The following is a 25718-nucleotide window of genomic DNA, read 5'->3' as shown; positions in this document are numbered from 1 at the left end:
TTTGTTGTCTTAAACTTGGCTCACCAGAGTTCTGCCTTCAGTTGCCATGTTCTGTATCATATATGATGGGGAAGTAACTATATTATATAGTTCTTGACTCTTCAGGGTTGAGATTTCTCTGTCATATCATCATTATCCGGGAGAATATCTGCATGTTTTAAGAATTAAATTCTTGTCTTTTACAGCTATTATGCAAGAAATCAAGACCTTTACCAAGGATTGTTTGCCTCTTAGAAACCTGTTTTCTTTATTAGGTGGTAACAGCTCAAGAATGAAAACAATGTCACATAATCTAAAATACTTCTTTTAAATAGCTGTTGAATTATAGGTGATAATACTGCCTCTATCAGTCAGTTTCTGTCCAGGTTTATGGGAACTACTAAAGAAATTAGTCAAGCAAGAAAACTTTTCTTCTTGACTGATATAGTGCTATAAATGTTGAAAATGCTGGACTTGGCTGCATTTTCTTTGCCTTCATTTGAAGTTTATCTTAATTTCGTTTAGTGGAAGCTCCAGTACTGTTCTGTAGTTAAACTCCTAATGCAGTCCACAGTTAAGGACCTGGTGTTTTATCACTCCAAATGTTCCAGCACTACCCTTGCTAATGTATGTGCTGAATTGAGAGCAGAAATTAATCTTGCCTATATTTCAGGGAAGAATCCAAGTTTCAGTTGCTGACTTCAGCTATTGTGTCTTGCAACTCAGGAAGAAATGTGCTCTCTCTTTAAGGAATATCAATGTCCATGCTGGTCATTTCACATCCTTTCACCAGCCTGTGTAGAATCGTTCTGTGCATTAAACCAGGTTATATGCTAGTTGACTAATGTCCTCCAAGACAACCTTAAAGTAGCAAAGAATTTTCTTACTAGGTTTCAGGATTAGGTTACATTTGCAACTAGCACAGTTCAGAATTTTCCTAAATCCAGCTAGGGATTACTATTATTTAAATGAAAATACTTGTTGCATGAAGCAGTTGTCACAAAACTGAATTCTCTCAGAAAATCAGAAAGCTGTTTGACTCCTTCAAATTCTGAATGTCTTGTTGCTACAAGTCCCTCCATCTGTCACTATAGCTAAGCCTGCTGGACCAACACCACCTGTGAGGACAGGAACATTATATAAGACACCAACAGCTTTTGCAACTCCGGAGTATTATGGTGAGCATATCACAAACAGTTCTGGTTCCTTTTTTTTCTTTTTCCTTTTTTTTTTTTTTTTAATTAACATTAGGGTTTCCATTTTTCTTTTGCTTCCCTTCCCTAAGCTATATTGATGCATTGTATATTTAACATAAAAAGTATTTTGTCTGGGGTGATTCTGATTTCTTCTGTGCCACTTTGTGACTTTTCTGATTTGACTGAGATCTAGCTCCCTTCTCTTACACATCTTGGTAACTGAGAACATGACAGGACTTCCATTTCCCTAGAAATCTGTACATGCTTAGTAGGCTTTCAGTACTAATCAGTGGCCATTTAAAGCTGTGCAAAGAATAGATAAGGCACTTCGTTTCCTGGATATTTCAATTTTCCCAGGACATAAACTCAAAATGATATTTGTCAGTGGTGGATAGTGCTCATCATAGATGCAATATCCTCCTTCATTTGATCAAACTGCCACCATTTAAATAGAAAAAACTGTAGTAGTGCAAGCATAGTGGTCAGTGGGTAATTTGCCCTTTATAAAACTGAGAGTTGATTACAAATTCAGAGTGAAGTCTTTTCAAGGTGGCGTACAGTAAAGGGTTTGGAAGAGGATGTGGTTAGAAGTTTTTGAGCCCAAATGTGCAGCTCTTTGTATATTGTCAGTAATGATGCTGCTTCTAATTTTCCTGGAGTTATAGTAATACTTAAATTCTTTTCTCCTTACAATGATCATTGTAACCCTCAATGCTCAGTAAAGCAAGCTGGATGCTAGACTTATTTATAAATGCTTGATGGGAAGGTGTTGTGTTTTATCTGTTGAGGTCCACTGTAGTATTTGCATCATGTTCAGTGTAGTGGCTAATTAATACAACATTGTATCATGATTCCTGACTGCTTTAGCACATTTCTCTTCACCAGTGTATTTGTTTTCAATTTCCTTCAAATTTTTTGGAATTGGTACTCTCTGAAGATAGAAATTTTTATTTCCTTGTTATTTTTAGAGAAGCTATTTGGCCAGTGTAATAGTTCTATATATCCCAGGAACATCAAAAAAGCTCCAAGCTAAACAGCCAGCACAGTGCAAAAACATCCTTTTTCTGTGGCTGACCTTTATTTTCCTTGCCAAAAAATTCAGCTAAAACAAACCCAGGACAATGGTCTAAAAAGTATTTTACATATATTGCAAGAACTGAATCCAGCAGCAGTCATGAATTCTGTCATTTTGATTATGGCTGTCTGTACTACCAGGTAAGTACAGGATTTACACAGCATCACAGAAAAAATGGAGTACCTAAAATAAATAGACAGATCTGGCAGCAAACGTCTACCATTTATCTATTCTTACAGTGATTTAAAGTGCCAAAGGAACTGTGAAATGCTACACTGAAACTTTGTATTTATTACAAATTATGTCTGTGTTTTCTACAGTTGATGAAACGGTCTTCAGCTCAAGTCCTACATCAGAAACAGATTCTTCAGGAAAACCAAGGTACCAAGGTAGGATATTCATAGTTATGGTATTCTTATTTCAGGGACCATATGATGTCTGAGCCATCTTGCATCAAATTATCTTATGTGGTTATTCAAAGAACAAAATTTTATTTGGTTCTGTGTCACTTTAGTGACAGATGAAAGAGCTGTAGTACAAAGCAGCATTTTCTTGATTGAATTTTACTTTTACTTTCTGGACAAAAGTTCTTGATCCTTCTGTGACAGATCTTTCTGTGACCCTTTTGTGACAGATTTTAATTCTTTCAAACACTGTGTATCTCCTGCTAATACCTTCAGAATGTCATTTCATCAGTAGTGCCATTGGGAAGGGAGTGAAGGCAGTACAGATTCCAGGTCAAGCAACAATAAGTAAAATTTTAAAAATAAGCAAAAAAGCCACCACCAACAAAAACATAAACAAAATCCAAAACAAACAAACAAAAACAAGAACAAGAAGCTTAATATTGAATATATGGGGTTTATTCTGAAAGCTTTGTGCAGACTTTTGCTTAGTGTCCTTGTATGGGTGCCGTGCACCAGGTGAAATGGGGCTGCCAGTTTGTAAAAACACTCTGTTGAGTAACAGCTCTTTCTCATTGTTCTTAGCCCCCCATGTCAAGTACATGAAGAAAGATGATGATGTGCCTTGCTCCATCACAAGCTCTCTTGAACATTTTCCTCAAGAAGAAGTTGGCAGCAAGGAAGAACCCACTCGTCCTCCTCAAAATCCCCCAACCAACCTCACCGTGGTGACTGTAGAGGGCTGTCCATCCTTTGTCATACTGGATTGGGAAAAACCAGACAACGACACTGTTACTGGTTGGTTTGATTTCTTTCCTCCATTGTGTGATAATACAGTATTTCCATCTTAATTTACTTTCACAGTAGTTTTTTGCTATTTAAAAGTACTTTAGACCTCAGGGACTAAAGGAGCCCAGTGGGGTTGGGTTTTTTTGTGCTACTGTCATTTCCAGTGTGGGTAAAAACCTGCTACTAGATTATAACAAGATTTACACAGCAAGGAGCATTGGTGCCAGTGATGACACAAAAAGATACTTAAGAATTATGACTCTGTATATTCTCCAGTTTTCTGGACCCTCTCTGTACAGGATCTGGTAAGATCTAGTCAAGAAGTTCCAACAATACAGCAGTAACTATGGATGCACACACATAATGTAGACATCCTTCTTGACCTGAATAGGTTGTTTCACAGTAGGCCAGACACAATCAAAGCTGACATCCATCTAGTAAGTCAGTAGAACTCTACCAGCATAATACTTGCAGAACCCACTGCAAGAAGGTCAACAAGCCCTCTCTGTTAAAAGAATCTGGGGGTTTTTTTTCACTTCTAAAGAAAGAGGTTTATATTGAGAATGAATTCATGTGAGTCATGCAGGACTTAGTACACAGACAGCTAAACATGCAAGATGGACATTTCTAATTCTTCCAACATCTTCTGTACCTCAACACTAGCTGACAAAAATTGAACGTCGCAGTTAGCTAACAACTCAGTCAATGACTCATCAAAATCAATTCTGAATTCAAGAGAAGGCATTGAATCCTGTTTTCTGAAAACAGGGATTGCTTCATATTGGCACCATTATGACATGACTTGTTTAGGCAGGCTTAAACCAATTTTGCTGTCGTCTCTTTCTATTTTTGTAGTTTATGCATGTTTTTCCAATCATCGTATTTAGGCATTGCATCTCTTCTTTATAAATAAATGCGCTGTTTCAGATAGAAAGGTAGAAACAGAAAACATAATATGTTGCATCATTTTGTTTCTTGAATGGTTACTTTGCTTGACTTTAACTGTGCACAAGGGGTTTTCATTGGGTGTGCCCAAAACCAAAACATAATGGAAAGGTCAGACAAATAACAACGAAAACAGTGATCACACTCACCTCCTTGTTTTCATAAAAAACTACAAACATCAGGAACCAAGACCATTTTGCTCACGCTTTGCTCCTTTGTGTTGCCACAGAAGTGTAGGGCAGTTTCTTGCCTTGTGCACTGAGTAACAAGCAGGCACTGGATGGACTCAGTAGTTCTTGGTGTGTGTGTCTGTGTTTGCATACACATATTTGTGTGCTCATTCATTTCCTGCATTTTCTTTTCCAACTTGAATGAATTAAAAAGTCCAAATCATGTATTGACTTTAGGCTGACAAAAGGCAGAAAGGTTGAATTCCTGTAAAATTGCATACTCATTCACTATCTGGTTGTATTTAAGAAGCTCAAATGAGAGATGTTACTTGATGTGATTTTTCTTTACTGTAATTTTCCAGAGTATGAGGTTGTATCAACTGAAAATGGAGGAAGTGATGGTGAAAAGGAGAAATCAATTATCACGACAAATCAAACCCATTCTACAGTGGAAAACCTAAAACCTGACACAAGGTAATTAAATAATATAATTTTCTAAGTTAATCCTACTAATTTAGAATGGCAATTGTCTGCCACATCAGATGGAAATACTTATGGAAATAAGACCCAATTGGTTTTACTCCTGTTTAGATAGAAAAAAATGTATGGTTTGGTTTATCTTTCTTCTAAGTTAACAGGTAAAACATATTTGAGGAATCTTTAGGAAATTTGCAAGAGTATTTGTGGTCTGGACAAGCTGCAGGAGTGACCTGTGGTATTAGAAAGACTACCTGTCAAAAGTAAGAAAATTACCCTGGGGAGGAAAAACACGTTTGTCCTAAACATATGGTTTTCTTTCAGTGTGTTAAAAGAGCTGGAAAATGAAAAATGAGTAAGTAAATTCCAGTTGATGGTGTGATTCCCATGCAACTAATTCAAATAAGCATTGATCTATCTTTAAATATCAAATATCATAAAAATGTATTCTTTTTTTTATGGTAAAATTCAGAACAGGGAAGAAAACCCCTTGTCTTTTGTAACATTGTTTACTAATATAATCAGAAAGTTAATGAGTGACACTTGGGATTTTTCCTGTAAGACCATCCATTTGGCTTTGATGAATGGATGTTTCTGTTTTAGATGAGCTACCCTTTTCTATTATTATCAGCCATGCATTGGAAACCCAGCACAAAATTCTTCATAGAGCCCACGTTGAGCCTTTATTTTTAGGCAATGTGTGGTGTAATCTGAGGTGCTAGTTCAACCTCTGTTGTTACCAGCAGCTCCTGGGAGAAGGAATTGCACAAAGTGGAGGGCAAGGGAAGAGAATTTGAAAAACAAAATTATGATACCCCAAAAGAGTTTACCTGACAGATTTCAAAAGATGGGCTCACAAGATGGGCTAGAATTGCTGTGTTTTGCTTTGGGAATTCAAGAATTCCTGAAGGCATGTGGCTTGTGAGTGGGTGAACAGCAGCTGTGTTGCTCTTTCATGTCAAGAGACAATTAGGATATGTTAGCAATACATAGCTTGGGCACCAAGCATTGTTTTTCTTGATCAGCTGTGAAGACTTATAAGAGATGGCAAAACAATGTATTTCTGGAGTAGTGACTAAGAAGGGGAGTAGGTGCTGTTAAAGTTGTCAGTCTGTGCTGTTTGTGTTTTCATTTCAATTCTGTTTTGAAATAATACTGTTGCATCTTTGAAAAGAGCTCTGTGTTATTGAGCAGATTCTCTTTCATTCCACATTCAAACTCTTCATGTCACATGTGGTGGCAGAGATGGGATGGATTTGGTTAAGTGTAGAAGGACATTGAAGCAAAGAAAACCCTTGCTACTGGGAGCAGTGTCCACATGACCATAAGAGAAAAGCTTTTTACACTGCTGTTTGTTCAGAAAGGAGGCAAGATGGAGACAGACAGATACAGCTAGAGCCATTGGAAAGGTCATAATGAAGGCAGGAGTTATGCAAAAGCAGATGAAATGTTTTTTAATCTTATTTAGCAACAATTCTGTCAAACCTGTGGGAAGACGTTCATGTTTTGGTGGGCAAGAGCCAACCAAACGCCATGGAGTACAGCTGTCTTTTGAAGAGTGCATTTTTTTACAAGGAGCCAGATAGGAAATCAGGAGTGACTGGTGGAGGCTGACTTAAGACATAAAGGGATAAATTTTCCCAAGGAGAGTGCAACTACCATTCACCAACCCCAGCCTCAAAAAGGAAAGAGTGAAAGCTTTTCTAGATCCAGAGGGCCATTGCCCAAAATTGAAAACCTTTGATATAAATTGCAGTGGTATGTGTCCCTCAAGTCTCACCAGATTTAAGGATGTAAAGTCCTCAGAGTGGCTCTGTTCAATAAACTCCCATTCCAAGCAAAATGTGTGTTTCCTAATTTTGAGGACACCTTGAGAGCTTTGGCAGAAGCACAAGAAGTTCCTGTTACCACTTAAATCCAGGCTTGCTGGCACACTAAATTCAGGGAAAACAAGAAAGTGGTTAAGACAGCTGGCATCATGTAGACAGTATCTGTTCTGCCAAGAAACATCACATGTCCATAATAAAAGTCTCCTGTCTATCAGGAGCTGCTCATTAGATGAAGGAAATGGACTTCTGGATAAAAAAACTGACTGCAAATGGGAGGAAGAGCGACAACTAAACACAGCTCAATATTCATTAAGAGTCCCTGAAATGTCTAAAAATTCATCAAACAATACATTAAGACTGGCAAGGAAACTTTTCCATAACTTGCCTTAAAGGGAAGAGCTATAGAAGAGGTAGAGCTGGAAAAGAAACCTGGAAAATAAATAGAAATCCCTCCCACAAGTGATCAGCATTTGCAAACGTACCAGCAATATATGGAAAGAGAGATTCTCAGTATTAGAAGGTGGATTAACTGGGAAGAACCTCTTGATCTGGAAATGCTTTGGAAAAACTGACAAGCTGAATTAGACACCCTATTTTTTCCCACTGTCCTGAAGCCCTCAGTGAGGCTTGTGTGAACCCCCTATGCTGCTCTGAAGGTCCAGAGCATTCAGAGCTAAAGGCAGTTCAGGACAGACCTGAAGCAGACAGACCTAAACAAAGACTTCCCAAAAAGGCATAAAAATGCTCGTGAATCTGTTACCTCAGCCTCTGTGGGTCAGTTTAGAGCAGAAAGACCCTGTGGCAGCAAGGCACTTCAAGCCTGTAGCTGTGCAGATGTATGCTCTTGAGCAGCTGTACCTGACCCAGCGTCCTGCTGATGTACTTCAGGTAGGATATGGTAGAGCCTGGCCCAGAAGCTAGAGTTAATTGCCCACAGTCAGCAGGAGGGAAGCAAGACAAACAACTTTTCAGTGTGAAGGGGGTAGAAGAAGCAGCAGGGAAAACCTGGGTGCCAGATCATGCTGCTTGTTTGCTTTGCTCTTTTGCATTCTTCAAATGGGTCATACCGCTACACCTCTGGAAGCTCTGCAGCAAGGCAGACACCCTTCTTCCTTTGAGCTGGCCCTTACACAAGGCAGCTTTTAAAGATTAAGAGCTAATGGCCAGACCTTAAATATTTCAGGAATTTGGACAGCGTTAGGGAAGCAACAAAGAGACTTTTACAGTCCCTCATCAAAAATTGCATGTGAGACTGCAGCTGTCAGTAAGTACAAACACAGAAGTTAAATGGGATGAGGATTATCGTGTAGTATTCTGTGTGTCCATTTAGCTGTCTGAAAAGTGACTAGATCCAGAAAAAATGCACTGGCTAAAAAGAGAGTTTCAACTTTGAGTACAGTTATCAAGTGTTTGGCTTTAGCAGACTCATACCATGACAATATGGAGATGGAAATGAAAATGGACTTTCATAGGCATACCACAACTTGTGAAGGTTACTTTTAAACAAATCAAGTCATATCTATTACAGAAGTTTGTTGCCTTTCTGTCTTAAATACACCCAGCTTTATGTGCTCCTGGTGACTTGACTACAAGTCTGATACTCTGAGATGAAAGTAAAATCGAGATTTGAAAAACTTCTGATTGTGAGGACATAGACCCTTTAAATAAATGTGGGGCACAGTCAGCTGCTTTCTAATGCAACTGATTGTTTGGGGGTCTTTTTCTTAAAAAGGAAAAGTTTTAGAGGCTCCTGCACAATGTGATTTCATTGGAATGTTGAGATCCATGTTTTTTGCCCAAGGAAAGACATATCATATCCGTGCCACTTTCCCACAGTAAGGCATACCTCACAGTTGACAGCCACACATTAATTTAAAGGATCTTTCCTTCTAGAACAAATATTTTATCCTTTTTCACCTAGTGAATTGCCAAATATGGTGATTGCAGGAATTAAAACCTTAGACGATTACTGATAGTTTAAATAACTTGGGAAGTTCAAATCTTGATATCCATTATTTGGTTGGTCAGAGTTCTTGAAATTGGTACTCTTGCTGGCAGTAAGCTGCTGTTTGGCTTCAGTCTAGAATTCTGTTTAATTTCATCAGATTTGCTTCTGATTGTAACTTTTACCTGAAATATCTCTAAGCATGTAGTGTTATGTGAGCCAGATAATGATATACATCTTCCTTATACAGATAGTTAATTGGATATAACTGGTGCCTGAAGAAAACTTCCTCTTGTTTTATGAATGTCTTCTGCTTAAACATTGCTCTATAGATGTGCTTCTGTGACCTAATATTCACATATACACAGTGCTGATTATGACTTTGTACTGTAGTTAGCATTTATTATCCTTTATATTACTTCCAAGAACTTTAGAGAAGGTCCAGGTCACATTTCACTCAGCCCTCTGTTCAGTATCACGCTAAAGCACACACCAAAATTTCTGCAGTTTTTGCCATCTTTATTCTTCTGTTGGTGAAAAGATTGTAGCAACCAAATTCCATTTATCCTTCCTTCTCCTGGTTAGTCTGAACAGAGTAGTGAGCTACTCAGTTTTTATTCTGTTGTTCAAAGAGTATCTGTCACTACTGTACCTTATGAACCCTGAGCTCAAAGCAGTTAAATCAGCCCTGTAATGAAAAGGGACCTGGACCAGGTCACCCTTATAGGTGCCTTACAACATGTATTATTGTAAGATTGGACCTTAGGGGCAGTTTCTGGTCTTACACACCTCAGTTTCCTCCAATTTCTTTTATGCAGGCTTAGTGTGTTAAGGCAAATGTCATTTCTATCTTAGCAAAGAAAAATGAGAGAAGCAAATGTATTACTAGGAACTAACAATTTTTCATCCTCCACATGGAAATTCTGTGATTCTTATAGTGAGAAATGCAGTGTTTATTCCACCTGGAAAAGAGTCAAACTGCAAGACTGATCGTTTTGGTCAAAGTAGTTACAGTCTAACTTCCAAGCAGCCATTTGAGGAATGAGACCTGCAATATTCCATCTAAGTTGCCATACAGGTCTCCTGTTTCTGAGTTTCCTTAAAAGGCTGCTCACATTGGAACTCCCAATGGGAGGGACACTGGCATACCCAAGACTCTGCTCTTTCCTTGTTTTGCATTAAAACTTTCCTTCATAAGGAAGCATTGCAGTAACTTCTCCCATGTTAATATTAGTCAAACAAGATCTCCCATATGTGAGTCAAGATAAGGTTATTATCCACAATTTTCAGTATTTTTCTCCTTGAGCTGCTTGTTTGCAATAACCATTGAGAGGCCCCAGAGAGAAAAGGGCTTACTGTGTCTTTTGTTGTCTTAATTCCATCTCTTGTATAGTAATGATGGTGTTCCTCTGCATACTCTCCGTGGAAAAAAATTGGTTTCACTGACCTGTAGTTTTTTCATGGACTTTCCTAGCCTAAAATATTAAATGCAGATGTTGTTTGGGTTTTTTTTCCAATGAGATTTTTTTTGTTATTTCTGCTGGTTTCTCTGCCAAAATATGTAGTTCTTATTTCTGTATCCCTGCCCTATCTTGGAACCTTCTGTTTTTCGGTCGGTGTACATTTTCTCTTTCATTCTGGTAGTTTGTTTAAGGACAGTGAAGCCCATAGCACAGGCCATAGTGTCCAGGAAGTTTTACAGCCCAAATTCCTATACAAGCCTTCAAAAAAGGCCCTGAAGACTGCTGAAAGCTGTTCTCATGTATATTTGTAATGGCAGTAATTGGAAGGTAGTAAAGAAAAATGGTAAGACTTGTTCTAATTACTCTGGGGAAGTTTGAGTAGCCACTGGAGGATGTGTCCCACCAGCCTACTGGTATAGAAAAATAATATTAACAATAAACAAAAAGCCTGTGATGCTTTCATTCCACTGTTTTGTATAACTTCCCATTAGGTACTGATCTGCTTCCTCATTAATTATTTTTGTGATTCAAATGTACTCTTCTCCTTTTTAGAAATTTTTGAGTGGTTTCTGTTGGATTTTTTTGGGTTAGATTGTGTCCCAAGACTGTTATCACCTTTATCTACTATTGTTTTGTATTGTAATTAGCACCCAAATGTTCTAATCTCATATGAGGAAAAACCCAAGAAAATCTCTATCAATGCAGAGAGTTTAGCTATTGCTAACAGCAAGGTTCAAGAGATAGAAACTACAAAGGAAGGTTCAATGAAGGAAAATTCAGAAAGTGGCAGAAAAATGCTGGAGGTTTCTATTTGTTTTATTAAAAAACTAACAGCTACTGCTGTTGACATCAGGGTTCATGGATAAGCGTTTTCCATTTCTCTTAACCATTCTTCCAGCTTTGCTAGGAGAAAGTTTCCTCAAACAAGCATAGCAGTTCCTTCTCTCTTTCTTTCTCTCTTTCTCTCTCTTTCTCTCTCTTTCCCTCTCTTTCTCTTTCTCTTTCTCTCTCTTTCTCTCTCTTTCTCTTTCTCTCTCTTTCTCTCTCTCTCTCTTTCTCTCTCTTTCTTTCTCTCTCTCCCTCTCCCTCTCTCTCCCTCTCTCTCCCTCTCTCTCTCTCCCTTTCTCTCTCTCTCCCTTTCTCTCCTTCTCTCCTTCTCTTCCTTTCTCTCTCTCTCCCTTTCTCTCCTTCTCTCCTTCTCTCTTTCTCTCCTTCTCTTCCTTTCTCTCTCTCTCCCTTTCTGTCTTTCTCTCTCTCTCTTTCTCTCTCTCTCTCTTTCTCTTTCTTTCTCCTCCTCTCTCTTCCTCTCTCTTCCTCTCTCTTCCTCTCTCTTCCTCTCTCTTCCTCTCTCTTCTTCTCTCTTCCTCTCTCTTCCTCTCTCTTCCTCTCTCTTCCTCTCTCTTCCTCTCTCTTCTTCTCTCTTTCTCTCTCTTTCTCTCTCTTTCTTTCTTTCTTTCTTTCCTGGCCACACTACCATCCAAGCACACTCTGCAGAGAAAGAGAAGCTCTGTGCACAGAGCCCTGCACAACTGCTATCCAACACCAGCATCTCCCCAGCAATAGTCCTGAAGTCCCAGGACTGTACTCGGCTGCTCCAGTTCTCCTATTATGGCGAAAATCTCTCTTCACCTATTTTCAGTCCTGCAATCTTCAATCTTCTCCTTTTGCATGATTTAAAAAATGCAGGAGCAGCTGCATTTGCCAGAGTTCCATGTGGTATAGTGATTTCCTGTGGTGGAAAAATACACTCCAAGTAGTAATTACTGTAAGTCAAGTCCATTTAATCTGCACAAGGACTTTTACTGGCTTACACAGTTGGGGGGGATTTGGAAGGCCTGGTCTCCAAAGCTTTGTAGAGCAGCAATCTTAAAGGTGTGATGCATTAGATTGCTGCTTACATAGGATAGCAGAGGTTTTGGTGTATTAGGCAGGCAGATATAAAGATGGAATATAGACTCCAGTTTCTCATTAGGTAAGTCTAATTAAGCAGCAGACATGGGATAACCATTCTATGGCTTCTCTATTCCCCTTTATTAATTTTACCATACGTTCTTCTTGAAACTAAGCAATTTTTCCTCTTTCTTGTGGTTTTTATAGAAGTGCATAACAGTGCAGATGGTACCCCTTTTTCACCATTTTATTTATATTTTTCAGACCTTTCACCTGACACACAAAAAGGAAGACTTTAGATTGTCTTTTATTAAAACAGCCACAGCATAGCTTTAAAATTAAACTATGTCATATTGTGATCCCAGTCCTACATTTCCTTTTCTTTTCAATATTCTGTCAACTAGCTAATTCATTTCATCTCCAAAAGGGGTTGTTTGTTATTTTTGTACTGTGGAAGCCACTGGTATTGTTTTAGGATTGAAACTGGCAGAGGAAAGGAGCTTGTGATGCTTGTAAAAACACACACCACAGAACCGTAGAATTGCATGTATTTTAGTTTCTAAAATTTCCTTTTAACATTGTTAATAAGACACTTCCCTAATTGACTGAGCTAAACTTTGGACATTTCTTTATTATTTTCCTTTTCTCCAATTTTCTTTATATGTCTACGTAAGCTGAAATCTATATCTGTAGATTTTATATCTTTATTTAAATTTTGCCCTAATTTTCCAAGCTGTGGTTTAGTCTTTTGCAGAGAATCTAGTGATCTCTAAACCACAATTTGAAAAACAGTGCTTGGAAAATAACCTTCAGTTCTTGTTTTTGTCTTTTTGGAATTAGAGAATTGATGAGTCCAAGTTCATAGACTAAAGATTTTTGGGACCAGGACTGATTCCTATGAAGAATGTTGCCTAATGCAACCCAAAGTAGGGCATATCAGCTATTGAGAAGAATATATTTCTTCAAAAATCAGCAGAATACATACAAAGGGGCTAAAACAGATTATTATCACCTGAGAGATCAAGCCATAAACTGCCATAAAGCAATAGAACATTCCATCTTGATGATCACAATTACAATAATAGCTTTAGATAAGATGTTCCTCCTGTGAAGGGAGCAGGAAAATTCTTTGCAGTCTTATGTCTAGATGTGGATTAATTCCTACATTTTTTAAAGTGTATCCTCTAGCTATTACATGAAGACCCCAAACATATTAGGAAATCTTTGTTTATACTTCAGTGATTCTTCAGAAAGAATCTCCGACTACTTTGCTACAGTCCTCTATATTAGGACCTTTCCTACCAGACAAGAATACTTCTTGACCAAAAAAGTTACTGTACCACATGGCCAATGTGAATACTAAATATTCAGGTACTATTTGTAAAAACATGTCTTTGTGCAAGCAATTTGAAGTTGATAATACAGATTTATAAATTTCTTAAATTGATGATTTGGTTAATGTCTTCCTCCTACCATGGGATAATATGGGTAGTTCCAAATAGTCTTTCAGCATGTTTAAATAAATGTCAAGATTTTTCAAAATAGACTTTTTTTAGCTGAAAACAAGCTGTTAGCAATATCCATGAATTTCCACAATGCATCTGTTCAGCATACCAGTCTATATAAGTATTTTCTTTAAAAAGAAAACCCTAGAAATAAAGGCAATTGCTTAAGTAAGCAATTTTAAAGTTAAATATTGTCTTAGAAGTACAGTGGATGGAAAACAGTTGCTTGGTACTGCATGAATACTCCACTGAGGTTAATTAGCTCAGGTTTTGCAGGAGCCAAGGAGGAATGAGAGGTAATCCAAAGTTTGGATTGAATTATTCTTCTGGGGAATTACAAATGGAGTTTACAAATTTCCAACTGTGCCGAGTGTGGTATGGGGGTTTTCTTTCTTTAGAAAATTGCTGTTTGGAAACAGTTCCAGCACTACGTTACAATGCTATGTTACACTCACGAGCTGCCAAAATTATCGTTGGTAAATGATCCTCTCTCGAGTCAAGAGCTGAGTGTTTAGTTGCCCACTTCTGGGACTCCCATGTTTTTCTGTGTTTACAGCAGAAGTGCCTCTAATTTGGGGCCCATTTTTCAGGCCTACAGTCCCTTTGACTCATGTCCTGTGGCTCCCTGTCACTGAGAAAGAGACACTCTGTGTCAGGAGAGATTCACCGAGCTTGTGCTCAGAGCATGGGAGATGTCCTTCTGTACGTGGCACCTCCACTGTTAATCAAGAACTGATAGGGGGGGGAGGCATAAGAAGAGGAGGCTGGTTTGGATTTTTTTCTTCAGTCGTGTTCTGTTTTCATAGCACTGTGTTTGGTTTCCAACACAGTGATGAAAAGTGATCATGAGATAACTACAGCACAGGCTGGTGTGGTGCCACATCAGGAAAAACACAAGCAAAAGAGACTCTGCACAGTGTCTCATCTTTGCTTCATATACTTATTATTAACATACATTCAAGCAATTGGATCTTTGCCTTGGCTGAGCTCCTGTCCTGGAAGGCTTGCCCTATGTTTCATTACTGGTTCTGTCTGTCACTGTTGGTGGGCCTGACAGGCATTGAGTTGGAGGTTTGTGTTCTTAAGAAAGAAAAAAGTACAAATAAACAGCAATGTCCTTTACTCAGTCTCTGCTTATCAGGTTGCTTCAGACCTCATCTGAACTTGCTCCCTTTGCCAGAGCTGAAACTGCTGTGTGAGAGGAGACAGACAAGTCAGTGGTGAATTAAATCAAGTATCAACAGTTTGTGTTCAGTTCAGGTCTTACACAGTTAGGACAAAAAATGTCTCAGTGGTTTTGTGGCAAGAAATTGGGCTTTTTGTTCTTCTCCAGAAGGGGAGTAGCACCAATGTGTGTGCTGCTTGCTTGCTCCAAACTACTCAAAAATACTTAGTTTTCAAAATTTTCATCTCTTCTATTTTATTCCCCAGTTATGAATTCCATGTGAAGCCTAGGAACCCCCTTGGTGAAGGTCCAAGTAGCAATGTTGTGGCATTCAGTACTGAATCAGGTAAGAACTTCCAAAGACCAGACCATCATTTACAGCAGCTATACTACCCATGTTTGTGGGATGCATGAAAGGCCCTCTCGCTTCATTTTGTCCATTCCATCTTGCTCTTTACTGTCTCCTGACTGGCTTTTTACCACCATGCCTGGAAAGTCAGCCTGGGATCAGAACTGTGTTATGTGAGGATGTAAGATGGACAGACTGCGAGAGGGAAAAAACAGAGGAACACAGAGGGTTTGTCTGGTATTCATCGCGAAGAAAATTACTTCATCCCTAGAGAGGGCTCAGTCATTTCAGATTTATATTCCTGACCTTTTTGCATCTATCCAGCTCATTAACAGCTTCTGGATGGGGAACATTAGGGGTGTTTTTGGGCTGGTGTGTTCATAGGTGCTTTTGCTACCTGTTCAATAAGGCTGCTGTAAACAATGACGTTGTTTGGCTGAAATAAGGATTGAGAAAGAGCTGTTGTGAGAAGTCACTGTCCCAGCAGGTTCCCTTCCATCCTGTTTACTCTCCAGTGAAACTGTTTAAGAGGTGTACACAAGCCTGTTTTGGCCATTGGTTGGTTCCCAAGTCAAGTTCTCTCTGACTCAGAAGTGAGAATCAGAGCGCTTTTGCTTTCCCTATTCTTGCTCCCCTCAAGGTTAACTACAGCTGACTTGTTGACTTTAGGCAAGCAAGATACTGTCTTTTGTGCAGAAGTGTTTATTGCTTGGTAGTACTGAAATACCACATAAAACACAAAATGGATTTAGCCTTTCTAAAAGGACTTTCTCAATCTGTGTTTTGAGCCAGGTGTAATAATTTAATAGTCCTCAGCTAGTGCTGTCACTGATGGATGAGATTTTTGGCTGAGCAAAGAATTACTCAGGGAGGAGTGCAGACTATGCCACACATATTTAAAAACTCTGAATACACTCTTTGTAATGTTAGATTGTTAAAAATGAAAAAAAATATTTGCGCCAAATGCAGTTTTCATGAATGACAAGGCTTATGTTCTGTCTCCTGTTTAGTTTGGACAAATTAAGCATCCAGTTTTGTTTTTTCTTAATTGCACACATCCATTTCTCACATTTGGGCTTTCAAAGCCAAGTTTTTTTGTGGCAAGCATTACAAATGTGCCCCTTTTATTATTTGGGTTTTGAAATTGAAATTTTAATAAGACACAGTACGGTTGGGTTTGGCTGGTTACAGGTTTAAACTCTAGTCTTTACTAGAAGTCTGCTTGGCTGGTGTTGTCCCATAAGTAAAATTATTAAAAGCTCATTGATACTGGAGTTTCACATAAGAAATATATTTCTTCTAATTTAATTTAATACAAAAGTTAACTTTGCTTCCAAAACTCTTTCTGTTTCACAAATTACAGCTTACGTCAGCTGTAAAAAATCACTTACCAATGCTTTTCCATCGAATTATTGGGAACGGTCATTTTACAGTGTCTGACTGAATGTTTGTTTTCTTCCCCCAGCGGACCCAAGAGTGAGTGAGCCAATTTCAAGTAAGTGTTTTATATGTAAATCTGATCAGCAGTTTTTCAGAAATGAGATAGCAGAATTTTACGAGGAGGGTGGCTCTGCTGCACCAGCTGGATGAATTACAGAATCAAGCAGCATTCACACACAATTTCACTCCTTCCACACATGCCCCTGCTAAGGAATTCATGAAAGGCTGCTTGTTTACCTGAGCATAAGGCAATCAATGTGATTTGGAACTCCCATGGCAGCTGGGATGGCCTCAAACCAATGTACACAAATGAGCCAAGGACAGCCTCATATTTTCTCAACCTTGTCATTAAAGCAAAGAAAGCTCTGCAAAATGAATAAGCTACTCCACACTTTTTAAGTGAGTTAACAGAGCACAACTCCGAGGATTCTATTTATCTGTCTTTGTGTTTTAGGAAAATTTTCTGCTTCAGAAAGCTTGATCTAGCTCTACTTTAGGCCACTTACAAGACTCTTGCTGCCCTTGACAGAAGGTGGACTGAGCTTTTAAAGGGCTGAGATCATTCAAGCAAATTTGGCTGCTTTTTGTATTTGTAATAGACTTCACTTTCACTTTGACAAACACTGTGGCATCATTTTTCTCCACATAATTGATGGCCCTTCATTTTTACATGTACTTTTGTTAGATCACAGTTTGCTGCAAGTTGATTGTCTTGGCTTGAATGCACTGAAGAATGGTGACTATATCACACACTTCGTAAATGAGAGTTTTTCCAATACAAACATTGTCCCCCCAACAAGGTCCTTGAATGAATCTATTCCAAACCTGAACCAGAGGACAGCAGGAGAAGTTCACAGCACCAACTGTATCTTCATACTTTGCTGCTTCTCTGAAAAAATTCTCATGTTCAAAATGCAAGTGTCATGGTACATTCTGCTTCATCAAGGTTTCTAATTCTAGTTATCCAAATGTATTTGTTTTGTGTCATTTTGTATGTAGCATCATACTTCAACCTCTTTTTTCATCTCCTGCAGTGGGGAAAGACGCTATCTGGACTGAAATACCATTCAATTCAGACACATATTCAGAATGCAAAGGCAAACAATATGTAAAGAGGACTTGGTATAAGAAGTTTGTAGGTGTGCAGCTGTGCAATTCTTTGAGATACAAGATATACCTCAGTGATTCACTTACAGGTAAGAAATATTCATATCAGTGGTGTCCACATTATATATCCCTAAAAGATATTATGATTCCCAAAATAAGAGGTTTAGGAAGATGAGCTCTGCTGAAGTGTGATCAGATTTGTTTAATTCAGTCAGATTAATTATAAATAGTAATTTGTTACTATTATTATAGATTAATCATAAATAGTAATCTGCTTGTGCTCAGTAACCATTGATATGTTTGATACTGAACTTTCAAACTTCAGAGGAACCTCTCTGTGGTGATCATCTGATTTTAAGTACCTGTTCATATCCTGGGGATCATATAGAAGACTGATAAAGATCAGAGTGGACAGCATATATTGAAACAGCCAAATTAGTATTTAAAGGGTAGCCTGGAATAATTAATTAGAGGATCAGGACCTCATTTTAGACCAGGATCACACCTGAAATTCGCATCCCTTTTGGTAAACATCTGGTTACTTCATTACTAGGAGGCTTATAAATAAATGACTTTAACTGTAGTCAACATGTTTTACTCACCTGCTTTGACAGTTTTGGTTTGTTTTCCCATTCCCTGTTTTTGCTTATGATCTTTTTCCCCTACCCTTTTGTTTTCCTCATATTACATTTTATTACTAAAGGGAAACTTTCTGGCCTTACATTCTCAAGTTTTGTTTGGTGTTTTGAGGCCAATTGAGTGCGATGTGTTTAAGACCTGAATCAGGTGACACATGCTGGGGAAGCAGCCTGTGAGAGGTGTTTTTCAGCTGGTTGATAGGAGATCTTTTTGTCTCACGCAGCTTGTGCAAACTATATCTGCTACATTAAGAAATATGTTAACTTCTTATAATGCATCTCAGGCTCCTGGCTCTCTTCTGTGTGAGGTCTCTTACCACAGACAGCTCTGTGACAATGGCATTAGCATGGCACCTGAGCACAAAGACATGTGGGAAATGCCTTTTGAGTGTAAGTCAGACAGGTGTGTCCAACATATGGCATTGAATTAGCTAGGAGAGACTGTGCCTGGAAGAATCCATTTCATAACCTAAAGTTTCCCCCATCTCTGAGCCCAGTACCTCACAGGAGCAGGGCTCTGGGCTCTGTGGAAGGAACATGGAAGGAAAAGATCAGGGGGTTGTAGGGCAGCCCACATTGCCATAATTTTAATCTTCCCTGCCTTGCATCCAGCACCGTTCTCTGATTAGCAGACAAGGAAGGAAAGCCTTGTCATTAATAGCAAGTACAATACTCTGTATGTAAATAATATCTGAGCAATTATGTGAATAAAAGAGAATGTTTTGAACAGATGTATCATTCATTCAACTGTCGCTGCACTAACCAGCTATGATCAAATGACAAGCACTGGCAATGAGGCATGATGTGTCCCAAAACCAGCCAGCAGAGGAAATAGCAGTGCTAATCTAGCAGGACTAGACTTCAGCCCTAAATCAAGTGAATTAGCACCGCAGTGAAAGCTACTCCAATTTGAGAAGAAAAGTTTCATATCAAGAGCCCATTTTCCTATTTTCATTAGATTGTTTTTGTTCTTGCTGGAAGGGTGGTGGTTTAACCTCGCTGGAAGAAGATGAGGTAGACACACTGTATTCATTATACTTGCTAAGCCTTGTTCTTGCACTTGAATTGTTACAACCGGTGATGACCAGTTGTCACAATATTTAAAAGTGAAATAGTTATGTAGAAGGAAAGCTGCCTTTCCCCGGTTTGCTAAGCGAGGCCTCTGCCTTCGAGCGAGAAGTTTTCCCGTTTGAAGCCAAGCTCAGTTCTGTTGTGTCTCACGGTCACCTCTCCTCGCCGTGCCCCCGAGGCCAGCAGAAGTGTCCCTGCAAGCGCCAGCCAGCTGGACCGTGTGTGCCAGCAGTGCAGGGCTGCACTGAGCTCTGAATGCCACTGGATGCTGAAAAATCTTCTGAAGCTTTGCTGTTGAAGCAGTATAATTGCCTCAAAACTTGGGTGCATTGTCCAAATGTTGTTGTATAAGGCAGGCAGCAACTGTATCTTTGCATACTGGTTTTTAGTATGAATTTATTCTTCTAGTGCTGTGGAATTTGTAATGTATAAAACAAAGTTTGTATGAAAGATTGTAAGGCCACCCACAAGGAAATACTGGGGAAAAAATTTACTTTGTGTTAGAATTGCTATCCCCTAAATAGAAAACCAGTTATATTTTTTAGCTAAATAGTTTTAAGTGTGTTCTTTTATTATGGAAATAATTGGGCAGTATGAATGTAATAGTCATTGAGAATACTGCTAATTTATGAAGACCAATTGTTTGAGTTATGCATAGGTTAAGCTGTGGGCCAGAAGAATATGTCTGTATCTGCAAGTTACTGTTCTGGTGTTAGCCGTAAAAATATCTGGCTTATTCTTTCTCTTATGGAGAAAAGCTGATCTCCGTTTCACATGCCAGGACTGTTCTATAAACCAGCATCTACTGCTGACCTCATTTAACAGTCCTCCAGAGCAGTCACTGTAGGCATTCCAGAAAAGCAGGCCACCTAAAAATAAGTATTTATTGAGGGAAGGAAAAAAATAAACTCTATGTGTGACCTTCAACAGCTGTGGAAAAAAAAAATAAATAAAAAAAAAAGGCTTTTTTGGGCAGCCTGAATGTTCTTAATTTCAGAGCAAAAAATTGCTGAGAGGAACTCCCTCTGACCAGTTCTCCTATGGAAAAAAACATGTCTGCAGCCAAAGCTAGATAGCAATAAATAATTCTATAAAGCTAGAGAAGAGCCACATACACAGAGGCCATCAACTGGAGGTGAGAAATTTTGGCAAAGTATTGGTTAGATCACAAAAGCGTTGGAGTTTATTGGTAGACTACTCTTTTATTAATTGCTCTTTGGGAGCAGTATTACAACCCATCCCACCACCTCTCAAATGACCAGACTAGCATGGACTCAAGGCTCCAGGACACCCAGTATCTAATGAGTAACTGGACTTTCTGCCTAGCTTATACCTGCATCCTGAGCCTTTTTCTAAATGCTTTCACCTTTCCTTTCAACATCTCAACCAAAGGTTGAACATATTGAGAATTAAGTGCTGTGAAAGATTATAAAGAATGGTAAGTTCTGAAAGAAAGGTAAACCTACAAAGGTTTCTGTTACAGGTTTGGGAAGAGAATGTAGCATGCTCTCTTCCATCTCCTGAACTGAATTTTACTAACGTCTTGCAAATCAAATCAGCAAGTAAAAACATCTGTCAAAGCTCCTTCACTGTGCCTGTTAACAGGATAAGCACAGAAGTGTCATCAGCACATGCTACATGGGACACGTGAGACCTTGATTTCTACTCAGTTGCAGTCAGGTGTCCTGTTCAGCAATCCTGCAAGTAAATACGTGGGCACACTCCATGCTCTGGAGAAGTACTTAGTGTGCGAGGTCATCTATATGTTAAGGGCTATCATTTGCATATCCATGTTGTAAAAATATGATGATTTATAAAACAGGCCTTGGCTATGTTAGGAGGTGGTCTATAAAAACATCTCTGAAGATACTGGGGGTTTCCTGACAGGGAACCAGACCCACCTTCCATTCAGATCACTACCAAAACTTGCTTTTTGATGATCTTGGTAGCAACAAAATTTCCCTTACTGTATGAAATGTAAGGAGAGGGGAAAATTATAACCATGCATACATTTTGGCCAGGAGTGGGGCACTTTTGCCTTAGCCAGGAGCACTTGGAGCCTGCACGTCATGTTCAAATTACAGCTACAGGTCCTGAGAGAAAAAGAATCATAGTGTTCACCTTGGCTTCCCCACAGAGGAAAGAGCACAGCCCATTGCCTCTGGTGGTTTTTGAAAATAGCCTTCACTAACTTTGCTGCTTCTTTGCTTTCAGGAAAATTTTATAACATAGGAGACCAGAGGGGCCATGGAGAAGATCACTGCCAATTTGTAGACTCATTCTTAGATGGAAGGACAGGACAGCAAGAAGATCTACCAGTCAAAGACGGTAATTCCTAACACCTGTCTCTGTAGCAAATCTTGGCAATTCTTTGTTTGCTCTTTTTCCTGCCAATGGATTCAATGCCCACTGCTGGGGTGGGCGATGAAAGGCCAGCTTTGCAGGCAGAAGAGGGTCAAGAAGTTTTTGACAGTGAATGATGACTTATTAGGATGGTTATGACTTGGATTCTGTTAGGTAGCAAACAGCCTCTCTCCTGTTTAAAACAGCCCAACAAATTAATCACAGTTGGTATTACATATTTAAACCCAACCACAAATCTGAGTTTGCAGAGAGGCATTAAGTGGTGTGCTTAAACTAGCAAGGTTGATTTAAAGCACCGTACATAATCAGTTGGGCATTAAAATACCTTGTTTGGTACTAACAAGAAACTGAAAAGTATAGCTGGAAAATATAATTCATGCTGCAGTAATTTTGTGTGTACTGATTGCAAAAGGGGTGCCCAAAATTCCAGCCTGGTCTGAGTGGACATGGGACTGGGTGTGCTAAACACAGCTGTGACCTGCCTGGCTATTTTTCACTCATTGCTGAGGCTGAGGCATACGAAATTTGTACTTCTGTCAGCTGAACTGCTGCCTTGCTGCTTGGCAGCAGCGCCAGGCTGAGGTGTTCTGTTCCTAGTGGGGTAAGAACGCAGGCTGTGCTGGTACGTGCACACGTGCTGAGCATCTCATGGAACATTTTACTGAGGAAAACAGCAAAACAGTTTTCAGTACAATATCAGCGTGCTGACCAAACCTTCCTGTGCTCCATTTACAAAACACCCCACACGAGTCCAGAAATGCATTGAGGTAGGTGCAGGAGATGAGTGTGAAGTTGCTAAGTCTTTCACAAATTTTTCCAAAAAACAAAGTAGTTGAATCATCTGAAGGGTGTTTGTTATGTGTTTTGTGAGTTTTTTCTAAAGAGGCTTTTGCTTTCCCTTCCCAGTCAGTGCTGCCCATTTGAAAGGATATTTTGCCTAGGAGATGGTCAGAATCCAATCTGCATTGCCAGAACAGCAAACTTCTCAGTTGTACCAGATTCACACTTTTAAAAATATTTAAATATTTAAAAAAACTTTTACCTAACAACCTTGCTACTTCAGTTTAAAAGACACTTAAAAGCAATTTGATTTCAGCAACTGGATTTGAGTGAATTCGTGAGCTACACTCATTTTTAGGCCAAAACAAACAATGAAACAAGCAAACAAAAGTAGCTTTTCAATAGCTTGTTTTCTAGTAAATGAACTGAACAGAGAAAAGAAAGACCAACAGACCAATTGTTCTGGCTGCTGCAGGTCGATTTCTGAATACCTACATGTATTTGACCTGAAATGCTGTCAGGGGATCACGGCCAATGCTGTCTCTTAGCTGCAGAACAGTATTTTGTGTGTGTGGGTCCATGTGTCTGTTCCAGCCACACATAGATTCCTTATGGCCAGGAGCCCCAGTTCCTTATGGATGGAGCCCCAATTCCCCACTTTAATTTGAAACTTAATGTTGTTCTGAAGGGGAAGCAAATGTGTTGTAAAAGGCGGCAGAGTGAAAGCCAGGAGGATGATTTCTCATGTAAGGATGGGGAGACAGCGTGAACTATCCCCAGTGTCCGGGTTTTATTGAGGTCCACTGCAATGTCAAGGCTGCGCAGTGGGGACTACTTGTCACTGTCACTTTGCAATGTGGAGCAGCCTCCTGTTCCAAGAGCCCAGCATGGACAGAGGGGGCACAGGCCGTGCCCAGCCAGCACCACCCACGGCAGGGCGCTGGGATGTCCAGGGGAGGCAGGCTTCACCTCTGTGCTGCCATCCCAAGCACTTTGGCTTTGATTTGGGTGGGAAAATTGCAGAGTGCTAATGGATGTAGGGGCAGCAAACAGCTCTGCTTGTGGCAGTCAGGTTAACGGCTTGGTGACTACTTTAGCCACTCACTGCAATGTTACAGGCTTCTCAGGGAACCAAAGCATGGTACTGTCCTGAGAGCTTCACGCAAACAAAACTCTCTTATCTGTTCCAGGGTTTTTCAGGGCAGTTCGTCAGGAACCTGTCAAATTTGGGAAGATAGGCGGGGAGACTCAGATTAACTACGTCCGCTGGTACGAGTGTGGCACATCGATACCTGGCAAGTGGTAGATGCCACGTGAGGTCGGTGCAGAGGCCCAGCCCAACTGCCCAGCGCAGGCTGCAGGAAGGCAACGCTTACGGTGCGCCCGGCACTTCGGTGTTGGCTGAGTGCGAGGCTTATGCCAGTCTAATGCCAATACTGCATTAATTGTGTAATAGTGTAGGCTGCTTACTGTAGTTATCCAGTGTTACAAACTTGTTTTTAGAATAAAAAGAAACACAGGCTAGGGACATGTTGTAGGATAATGTATAGGGAAGCTGGCTCCCTATTCTTGAGGTATGGTTTATATGGTATTTTAAAAGATACAGTGTGTATATTATTTATCACGATGTTGTAATAAATGTTTAAGGCACAGATATGCCAGAGTTGGTCATGGAATGCAATGTGCGTTAGTTTTTAAATATTCACTGGTCCTGTAATGGAAGTGCCATAAGCTACCCATCCTAATCCACCTGTAACATCTCCCAGTCGTAAATTATAGAAAAGATCTTATAATTTTTAATATTCTGCAGCCAGTAAACTTGAAGCACTTTCTCCTTACACATAGTTTATGCTCCTGCCAAAACGCCGAGGCAGGTTGCTGTATGTGCAGCTTTAAATGATCAAGTTCAGTGGGGTTTTCTTCTGTGTTTGTTTTCAAATGTGTCAGCCCCAGCCAAAGCCATGTTCAGCCTGCCACTGTGGAGTCAGAGCCGCTGCCCGTGAGCCTGGCAGGGAGGGCTGGTGCTCTCTAATTGAAGTGGACAGGTACATATGTACATGGAATGAAGAAACAAAGCTGGCCTGGCTGGAATGAAAAACCCGGCTGGGGTTTTTCAGGAAAATGCAGTTTTCAGAGCCTGACACTTACTGGTTCAAAAGCCAAATGTACGTACTGTGCAAGGCAACTTGGGAAGACAAATGAAAGAGGAAAAAGAATAAACTAGTTATAACAGCATGATCAGGTTTATTTAAAAAGAAAAATTCTGGTTTAAAACATTTTTCATTGGGGACAAAGGGGAAATACTGATAACTGAACTTTGAAAATGCTTTACATTTATGTTGATTAAAACCTCTCCCAAAGCTACTTGTTGTACCGCTTGAACATTTATGAACTAAATAAAGAGATGTAGGTTTTTTTTAAAGGTGTTATTCATTACCTTACTAATGTATTGAAGAAATATGAACAGGAACACCCAGATCTATATAGTAGTCATTTATAGAAAATACCTTATAAAGTACATTGCAGGTACACTGTACTCCTAATAAAATATTTTTTAATCAAGTGGTTTTTTTCAAGTGTTTTACATGAAAACAGGGGCTAGTTTCTGTGGTAAATTCAGAACAAACTGCTTGCTGGATACAAGCCCTTGTTAAATGGGATGTGTTAGGTACGAGAGCAGAAATGGGAGGAGGTACAGCCACAGCTCACTGGCTAGCTGTGGGCACTGCACTGTTTAAGGATGCTGAAGGTAGGAATATTTTCACTCAACTTCCTAATTTTTCTTTAGGAGAATTCAGGCAGCTTGCTCCAGTTCATTTTTTTATTCCCCACTTAGTTTTACATATTCCTAGAATCTGCAAAATGGAAAATATTAACTGGGAGAAGATTTTGCCCTCTGCTGTAATATGGTCTATTGACTTCATTACAGCCCTTGATCTGCTTTTTCTTGGCTCAAAATTGAGTAGCTAGGATTGCGCTCCCAAGTTTTCTGGGTGGCAAAGAACCACCCAGAAGAACTGTGGAGTCACAGTCAAAAGCTGGGGGTTTTTTATGAGTTCTCTTTTAAAGATATACATTTGGTTTAAATTTTCAAGTAATAAATGAATTCTCTCCCACACTTTGTTAATGCAAAATTG

At 39.4% G+C, this 25718-nt stretch overlaps 1 protein-coding gene across 9 annotated transcripts in view; it reads left to right on the top strand.

The window, feature by feature from the left end:
* Window positions 1–24235, top strand: part of ABI3BP (ABI family member 3 binding protein) — a 139323-nt gene extending 115088 nt beyond the window's left edge. For all 9 annotated transcript variants that reach the window (XM_058862698.1, XM_058862689.1, XM_058862679.1 and 6 more), the window contains 9 exons: window positions 1074–1157; window positions 2571–2639; window positions 3240–3452; window positions 4921–5032; window positions 15099–15178; window positions 16647–16676; window positions 17656–17817; window positions 21652–21765; window positions 23772–24235. In XM_058862698.1, the coding sequence (XP_058718681.1) occupies window positions 1074–1157; window positions 2571–2639; window positions 3240–3452; window positions 4921–5032; window positions 15099–15178; window positions 16647–16676; window positions 17656–17817; window positions 21652–21765; window positions 23772–23887 (980 nt within the window). In that variant the 3' untranslated portion in view covers window positions 23888–24235. The remainder of the gene's footprint in view (window positions 1–1073; window positions 1158–2570; window positions 2640–3239; window positions 3453–4920; window positions 5033–15098; window positions 15179–16646; window positions 16677–17655; window positions 17818–21651; window positions 21766–23771) is intronic.
* Window positions 24236–25718: the final 1483 nt, after the last annotated feature.

The sequence above is a fragment of the Poecile atricapillus genome, chromosome 1, assembly GCF_030490865.1.
Source record: "Poecile atricapillus isolate bPoeAtr1 chromosome 1, bPoeAtr1.hap1, whole genome shotgun sequence".
NCBI classification, from domain to species: Eukaryota; Metazoa; Chordata; class Aves; order Passeriformes; family Paridae; genus Poecile; species Poecile atricapillus.
Note: the sequence above shows the minus strand (reverse complement) of the source record. Positions and strands in the feature narration are given on the sequence as shown.